This window comes from Amblyomma mixtum, chromosome 8 (assembly GCF_055824585.1).
Source record: "Amblyomma mixtum isolate Tamu chromosome 8, ASM5582458v1, whole genome shotgun sequence".
NCBI lineage: Eukaryota > Metazoa > Arthropoda > Arachnida > Ixodida > Ixodidae > Amblyomma > Amblyomma mixtum.
This window is the reverse complement of record NC_143019.1, coordinates 137,355,792-137,364,992: the sequence shown is the minus strand read 5'-3', so window position 1 is coordinate 137,364,992 and position 9,201 is coordinate 137,355,792. Positions and strand designations below refer to the sequence as shown.

General features: G+C 51.2%; 1 protein-coding gene across 1 annotated transcript in view; it reads right to left on the bottom strand.

Annotated features, from left to right (window-relative positions):
• Window positions 1-7,406: 7,406 nt before the first annotated feature.
• The window catches only part of LOC149334588 (G2/mitotic-specific cyclin-B-like), a 26,325-nt gene continuing 24,530 nt past the window's right edge, over window positions 7,407-9,201 (bottom strand). The window contains exon 8 of the mRNA XM_089555205.1: window positions 7,407-7,918. Coding sequence (XP_089411331.1) covers window positions 7,820-7,918 — 99 coding nt within the window. The 3' untranslated portion in view covers window positions 7,407-7,819. The remainder of the gene's footprint in view (window positions 7,919-9,201) is intronic.

The following is a 9,201-nucleotide window of genomic DNA, read 5'->3' as shown; positions in this document are numbered from 1 at the left end:
GGTTCCGCACATTTTGACCAATTTCGACCGGACCGAATCATTCTCGCCACCGGATTTTCTTCGGAACGGAAAGATATCAAGTGCTGGATCCCCAGGATAGAAATTTCAAGCGGCAGGACCAGTTTTCGGCTTTCTACCGGACTTGAAAGTTATACAGCGGGCGCCGGCCCGCTAACCCTAACGGGCCAGCCAACTCGACATCGTGAGAGCATGGGACGCTAACCTTGTCGACGACGCCGACGCCTAGCATCGACGCCGTTTCAACGACAGACCAAATGGCGCGGGGCCCAGCCAAGACAACGATGTGCCACTACAATCACCAAACGTCCTTCTCAACGAATTACAAGAGATGGATGAAGAAGACTTCGGAGACGCTGACTTCGGAAGTGAGGACGAGATCCCGTCCGACTCCTCGTCGAAGCCAGCCGGGTACAACAACGATGCCAGCTGGGAGCTTGCACAATCCAAGCGCCAGAGAAAACTTCAAAGGCGAAAAGAACGCAAAGGCACGGGAACGGGCCCGGCCGCCAAACCTCAGGATGGAAAATTACCGGGTGATGCGACCGGCTGCAACAACAATGGATCAAGGGAGCAGAGCAGGCCTAGGCGAAGAATGCCGCCACTCCCCAGAAGCGACTACAAGATCATTATTCGACCTAAGAAAGGACTCATGGTGAAGTCCCTCACCACCCACCAAGTAGCGCGCGCCATTGTCATGGCGTGCGGCCAGCAATGCAAGGACGAGGACCTACTTGTAAGGCTTCGCACCGGATGCAATATCATTATCGTTAGCACCCCGCACGAGCAAACGGCACAGCTAGTGCGGCACATTACCCGTCTCAAATTTGACGGAAAGACTTATGATGTTAACACTTACGTGGCAGCGCCGGAAGACGTCCTGCGCGGCGTGATCCACGGTGTAGACCCAGGTACCCCTCCTGAAGAACTCAAAGCACACTTACGAGTCAGAACTCAAGGAGTGACCATACTTCAGGCAAGGATGCTTGGAAAATCCAAGACGGCAGTGCTCACGTTCGACGGCCCGGTCTTGCCGAAATTCGTCATATATTACGGAGGAGAAGTACCATGCTACCAGTACCGCCCCACTAGGCAAGTGTGTTACGTCTGCTTCCAGCAAGGACACCGCTCCGACGTCTGCCCCACACCGAACATTATTGTGTGCGGACTGTGCGGAGTTTCAAACCCGCCCGACGACCACGAGTGCGCGCCCAAGTGCATAATCTGTGGCGAGGCACACCGGACCGGATCCAAGGAGTGCCGAGAGAGATTGAAAAAAGCAAGACCAAAACCCACAGGAGGCAGAGGACGGAGCGACCAACGCGGGCGACCACCCAAGCGATGGCTCAGCTCAGAGGGAGAGACATCGAGGGGAGAGAGAGAGAGAGAAACAACTTTATTGCCATAGATTGGAGGGATTTAGGGCAGGTGGGCTTGGTGTGGCCCCCAGGTGGGGGCGACTTCCTGGGCCCACGAAATGAGTGCCAGTTGGATGCTCTTGTCTGGCGTTTTGAGGAGTTGGTTCCATCCTTCTTCGGAGGGAGCTGGCAGTAAGGTTCGAGGGGGCGGATTTCCCGCGCAACCCCAGAGGATGTGTGCCTGGGTGGCGATTTCTCCCTGGTAACAATTTTGGCAGACGGGGTCATATTCCCCGTCTGTGATGAGTGAAAGTCTAGAATGGCTAAGGATGGAGTGCGTCTGCAACCTGCGGAGCAAGCTGGCTTGCGCTCGATTCAAGTCGGGGTGTGGAGGCGGGAACTGGCGTCTCATCTCTCTGTAGAGGTTGGTAATTTCGGCAAAGGTCTGGGGAGCCTCGGCAAGAGCGTCTGGATCCGTGGGGCCGGCCGCCCGGTTGGTTAGTCCTCGGGCTAGTCGGTCGACGCCTTCGTTTCCAGAGTTTCCCGCGTGGGCGGGTACCCAGACCAGGTTGATCTTATGGTCGAGAGTGCAGCCGCGAAGGATGCGTGCAGCGGGGTGGCAGATAAAACCTGCCGAGTAATTTTGTACCGCTCTTTTGGAGTCGCTTAGGACTGTGCGCGTACGTGGGTCAGCGATGGCCAGCGCGATGGCGGTTTCTTCTGCCGCTGTCGGAGAGTGAGCTACTACTGTGGCGGCGGTGACGAGAGTAGATTGTGGCGTGGTTGCACAAGCCACGTATGTGTTTGCACTTTGCCGTGCAGCATCTACGTATATTGCGTGTTCGTCGGCAAGGTATGTGGCATCTAGTGCTTGGGCTTTCAGCTGACGGCGCGTATCATCAGAGACATCGAGGAGCCGATCGAGGTCCAACTCCTTCCCGCCTCTACCACCAGCCGGCCCACAGGAGGGGGAGAAGCAAGAGAAAAAGAAAAAGAAGCTTTCCCAGACAAGCGGCGGCAAGGTGAGCTGGGCTTCTACCACTGCTTCGCACTCGGTAGGAAAGGGTAGTGACATAAACAACACAAACAACAAAGACAGTCGTGTCACAGAACCGAAGGACGCGAACAGCGATGCGCTCAGACGCGAGCTAGAACTGGCTCGAATCAAACAAAACGAGCTCGAACGCAAATTTGAGGAACTCACAAAAACACTAAAGGAACAACAGCGGGAACTCGACACTACTAGAGCCCTTCCAAAACGACAACCACAGGCATCGAACGAAGGAGACCTTGAAACACGAATGCAACAGATGATGCAGGATATGATGCAGCAAATCCAATCGCAAATTCAACAGATGCAAGTACAATTCCAAGGGCAAATCTCAGAGATCAGAAGCGCTTTTAGAAAACAAAAACATACCGAAAACATTAGGGAAAGGGCGTACAACCGTCCAGCGCTAACAGCTTTCGCAAGCGAACAAGGCAACAGCAGTAACGCGTAAACATGATCAATACGTATCGGCAACAACAAGAATACTTAGATATTTGGCAATGGAACTGCAGAGGCTACCGCAAAAAGCAGGCCCTCTTAAAACAATATATAAACACACAACTCACACCTCCTGATGTAATTGCGCTCCAAGAGACCGGAATCAAGCCGACCTTACAAGGGTACGAGGTTTACGAGAGTCAAAACGAAGGTAAAGCGGCCGTCCTAGTCAGCAAAACCATTACAGCCATCAGGCACGATACCATCGCCGACACCGACGTTGAACACGCGCTTGTTGAACTTATTCCGAAAAAGCGAAAGGGACGCAGCACGTTCTTACTGAACGTGTACAGCCCGCCGAGACAAAGAAAAGCCAAACTCTTCGAACTGTTTTATGGAGCGCACAAGCTGGCCAAAGAAAATGCACTCATCATCGTAGGGGATTTCAACGCCATGGACAGGAGTTGGGGATCCCAGAAACAAGATATCAAGGGAAGAACATTAGTGGAAGTAGCGGAATACTTTGGCTGCAGTCTAATCACAGATCCTGCGACCCCCACGAGAATCGGGAATAGCGTGAGCACGGACACATGCCCGGACCTCACCTTCGTAAGGAACAGCAGGGAGTCACAGTGGGAAAACATGATGGAAAATCTAGGCAGCGATCACTTTATCCTCCGGACACGAATAGCATCCGACACCATAAGACGCCAGATTGGACAGGCGAAAATCACTGACTGGAACGCGTTTCGCGGGGCTTGCAACAAATCTGAAGGCGGTATCCAATCACTGGAGGAATGGAGCGGCATGCTGAGAGAAACGCGACAACGATGCACAAAAAGTCTAAGGAGAACGACAGCAACGCCTGAAGTAGACGCCCACCTCCTCAGACTATGGGAAGCGAGACGCAGTCTCACCAAAAGATGGCGGAAGCAAAAACACAACAGGAAACTAAAACTAAAGATAGCAGAAATTACGGCAAAGGCGGAAGAATACGCGCCGCAACTCGCGAAACAAAATTGGGACCAACTCAGCGACTCACTTAGGGGAACTCTAGGCACGGCCAGAACCTGGAATCTCTTAAGAGCACTAATCGATCCGACCAAAATAAAATCAGAAAACAATAAAGCCATCCACCGGTTCATCCACTCCTTCGAGGGATCAGACATCGCCCTACTGGAGAAGGCACGAGAAAAATGTTTCGGCGATCACAACCCCCCGCGATACCAAGGAACGTATCGAGGAGCCGAAAACGAGAAACTCGACCGCCCCATAACTGTGGAAGAGGTTTACGCGGCCATAAGAAACACCACCAGAAACACGGCAGCCGGAGCGGACAGAATCGACAACGCCCTAATCCGCAACCTGAGCGACGACCTCATACAAGAGCTCGTCACCTTTCTTAACAAACATTGTGAGGCGGAGACGGTTCCCGAAGATTGGAAACACGCCGAAGTAATAATGATACCTAAACCTGGTAAAAAGCTACAAATTGAAAACCTCAGGCCTATATCACTCACGTCTTGCCTTGGCAAGCTTTACGAACGGGTTGTGACTTTCAGACTGCAAAATTATATGGAAGACAACGACTGTGTACCACATACCATGTTCGGCTTCAGAGCGAAGCTCTCGACGCAGGACGTTCTCCTCCAAATACAAGAAGATGTCCTGCGAAACGTACCTCGGACGGGAGAAAATGTCATAATGGCCCTGGACATCAAGGGGGCATTCGATAACGTCAGCCACGAAGCGATCCTTACGGGCCTAGACAACCTGGATTGCGGACGCAGAATCCACGGCTTCGTCAAAGCCTTCCTGTCCGATAGAACTGCCACCATCGGCATACGAGACCTTCGATCGGAAAAGATTCGCACTCCAAACAAAGGAACACCCCAAGGGTCAGTTATCTCACCCCTACTCTTCAGCATCGCTATGATAGGCCTAGCTCGAAAACTAGAAAACATCGAAGGCATCAGGCATGCAATGTATGCTGACGATATAACAGTCTGGACAAACACGGGCTGTCTCGGAGAGAAGGAAAAAAGGCTACAGCAAGCGGCCTCTTGTGTAGAGCAATACCTCGCAGAAAGAGGACTCTCATGCTCGACCGAGAAATCGGAACTGCTGAGAGTCTGGAGAGGCAAGCAAAACCGGACCGTCCCAACCAACGAGGACCTAAAACTCAACGTCTACATAGAAGGGACGCCCATACCCGAAAAGACAATAAGAATTTTGGGCATGTGGGTTCAATCCAACCAGCGCAGTACTCACACTTTTACCCTACTGAAAGCAACAACGCTACAAGTCGCACGCATGATCACCCGCATCACCAACAGGCGACATGGCATGCGTGAAGAAGACACACTAAAACTAGTCAGAAGCCTAGTAGTTAGTCGAATCACGTACAGCCTACCCTACCAATGCCTCAACAAAAATGAAATGCAACAAGCGGATGCCCTGCTACGCAAAGCGTATAAGACAGCGCTCCGACTACCACGCAACACGTCTACAGAAAAACTCATGGCCCTGGGATTACACAACACCTTTGAGGAGCTACGAGAGGCGCAGCTTGAGTCGCAAAAACTCAGGTTGTTGCAAACAACGACAGGAAGAGCGCTCCTGCAGAGGCTCGGATACCGCGAGCAGATGCGAGAAATGTCGAGGACGGCAACAATCCCCGACGAGCTTCGCAAGACCCTCAAGGTAGCGCCAATACCAAAAAACATGGATCCCAACCTCCATCGAGGCAGAAGAGAAGCGAGGGCCGAATTCATCGAGAGAACATACGCTCCTCAAGCCACGACCGTGTATACAGACGAGTCTTGGAGAGGAGGAGATACCAAAATCGCTGTAGCGGCGGTGGTCGATTCGTCTTTACGCGAAATGACCAGCGCGTCTCTGCGAGGCTGCACAGCTGCAGAGTCCGAGGAAGTAGCCGTTGCTCTAGCGTTGGCGGAGGGCTATAGAACCGGGCGGTCACTAACAATACTTACGGACTCTCAAACAGCCTGCCGAAATTACATGAATGGCAGGATAGGTCGTCACGCGCTCCGTATACTCCTCGCAGCGAGTGACAGAATTAAAAACCGGGAAGAACAAAACGACAAGATCCGACACAAAATTGTGTGGGTACCGGGGCACACGGGGGTGGCAGGGAACCGAGAGGCCGACAGGATAGCTCGAGGATACATTACTTTCCGAGCTTCCGACGAGACCGCGGAACTCGCGCCAGCACCCAGGGAATACTCGGCCATACTACAAAACTATAGAGGCAGAAGAATGCGATATCCCCCACCGCACAAATCTCTCAGCAGAGAGGAAGCTGTCACTTGGAGACAATTACAAACAGGCTCTTTCCCAAACCTACATATACTAAACAAAATGCACCCTACGATATACACGAACAAATGTCCCTGGTGCGACGAAAAACCTACACTATACCACATCACATGGGCCTGCCAAAACATAGACGTGGTCCCCAAAATACAAAACCCGAGTGCGGAGCAGTGGGAGACTGCTGTCCAGCGACCGCTGCGAAGACCAACAAGGTCTGGTACAGCGAGCTCAACGGGCGGCAGTGGCCAGCGGAGCCCTGGACTGAGGGCAACCGACCACTGATTAGAGGCGGACGACTTCGACAGAGAAGGCTCCTGGGGGTAGAACCAAGACGTCTCTGAAGATGCCCCAAACCGCAGGAAAAACCATTAGTGTAAATAAAGTTTTCCCTTCCTTCCTTGAAACTTCATGGCTTTTTAAAGACAGAGGCACATGTGATCTTACAAACAGGTAAAAAGAATGATTGAAAAGCAACAGAGAGGTATCTGACTGGATTTCCGAGCAGAGTCTAATTTCGTAGCTTTCATCGTTGGAGGAAGAGAGTCGCAGCCCCCACTTTCAGAGAACTGCAGGCCATCGCGACCTTGTCATGTGTTCCCTCAAGCCACCGCTCTGCTCCTGACCAGAACTTTGATCCGGCTGCGGCGCTCACATTTTGATGGAGGCGAAATGCTATAGGCCCCTGTACTGTGCAATGTCGGTGCACGTTAAAGAACCCCAGGTGGTCGAAATTTCTGGAGCCCTTCACTACGGCGTCCCTCATAGCCTGAGTCGCTTTGGGACGTTAAACCTGAATAAACCAAACCATCTTAATAAGGATGAAAAAAATGGGGAGGGGGGCAGACCCTGTGGCCAGGTCTCAGACATCTGTTGTGTGAAAGAATCCGAATTTGCTTGCAAAAGTTTGTGGCAACCTGTATTTCAAGTTCTTTTCCTGCTTGCATATTGTCACGGAACCAAGGAAGGAGACACCGTTCACCAGCAGCGTTTCCAGAACCAGCTCTCAGGGCACCTCAGCCAACCTTCACCTCCTTGTCTTCTGATGCTACCTGCGGCCACCTTGTGGCAATATATAGAAGCTGTTTTGAAGCCAAGTAGCCCATTAGAACACTGCTATCCACAGGTCTACTTCACTGCCAGCTGCAATCACACCTAAATCATTTGCACTGTAACCTTCAGCTGATGCAAGACACAACAAGGCAAGATTGTAGGATAAAACTTTAATGACAGCTCTGCCATCCATGCATCAGCTCCCAGAGGAGGCATACCCTGATGGGCCACGATCTGGAGGCAGGTGAAGGGAAAAACGTACTGCTCAAGAGTGGTGGATTCTCACCACTTCAGGCGCTGCACTTTTTGTCCTCTGTGCATCATTCGTCTAAAAACAAAGGTTCTAAAAGCAAGAAAAAAAAAAGAAACAGTGAGCTGGCATGCCATTTCAAGCAGTCTGCTGTTGTCGCTGAGCAGAGGGTCATTCTAGAGGCAATCACTAGGAAGAGTGAAGATCTCTGCCCACTGCAGCGTCATGGTCCTGCACTGTTTTCACACACACTTGTGGAAAACTCTGTCCACCACTGTGCAACACTGCCCGCTTCTTGGGGGAAGGGGTGTGTCTTGTCTATGTGCGTCCGGCCATCTTGCGCAACTTGGCGGTGTGGGAGGCCACCAGGGTGCTGACACTCTCCAGCCGGCTGCTCTTGTACTTCTCATAGGGGGCCTGCAGGGGGGGGGGGGGGGAGGGACCAAGGTTATAAAGCTGACACACCAAGTCTGACAAGAACAAGAACGACAACAAGAAAAACAATGACAACCACTATGGGGACGCAGAGGCCCGCCTAAGAGCGGGATGAGATAGCATTAGATTTCTAATGCATGCGTGTCAGTGTCCTTGCAATTGCCAGTCCATTATCATGTTCAGACTGCTAGCTGCCGTAGCAGATATCCGCTATGTTCTGACAGTGCCGACATTTGCACACATTACATTTTCGGATTTTCAGAATTCTTTGTTGCTGCCCAGAAACTAGGCAGCTCACAACCTGGTGGGCAGGTTGGGATGACGTCCAGTCTCTGACAATGGCGGGAAGACAACTAATGTATTAAAACCTCCACACATCTTTGTGTGCCACTTTTCAACAGCCATGATCAACATACTCGTATAAAAATCCAAGCAACCCGCATGCTTGAATTTGATATTCTGACCTCCCGCTCCCTTTGCAACAGCCAACTGAAAAAACCTTGTTCAGCTCAACCAAACAATGGAACATGGAAAAAAAGCGAACAGTTGCCAAAAATCATGAAGAAAGCCCATTTATTCACCAATATGGTGCAGTGAATGTTCAATAGAGAAAAACTGCAGCCATACCAGTCTTACTGAGTACTCAAATGGACTCAAATGAACTAGATTTACCTGCATAAATAGGAATTGTGACATCTAACATCCCCAAGTGACACATCAGCCATATATGAGGGGCCACAAAGTGGAGAATTTGGGATTAACTGCAAACCACCTCGGTTTCTTTGAAATGCACTACCGTAGCACAGCACACAGGATGCACTCACCCTTTTGGCCATCAACAGGTTAAATGGGAGCTGCATTCATTGTGTGAAGGGAAAAACTAACTTTTATGCCCGGCAAGAATCTGCTGAAAAAGCTGCCGAGACAACTTTCGCAGTACACAAAGTCCCCAAATGCGTTGTGGAGTGCACCCCACATAGGAAGGTGCTGTTAAACATCCCAGAGCAGAGAAGCACACTTCCAGGCTTGATGGCAGACCAGTAGCGTACTGCTTGCCGAATGTCACCGAGCTGCAGAGGACTGCGGCTCTGGACCTATCCACAGCTTATCGTACAGGAGATGATCCTGTCTGGCATGAACTCAAACAACTCGCATTAAAGATAAACATATAGTCGATGTTCGCTACACAGCTAAATAGTGGAAAGACACTCTTTAAGACCCGACAAAAAGGTGGCTCTGACCGCATGCATGGCATGGCAGCTGCT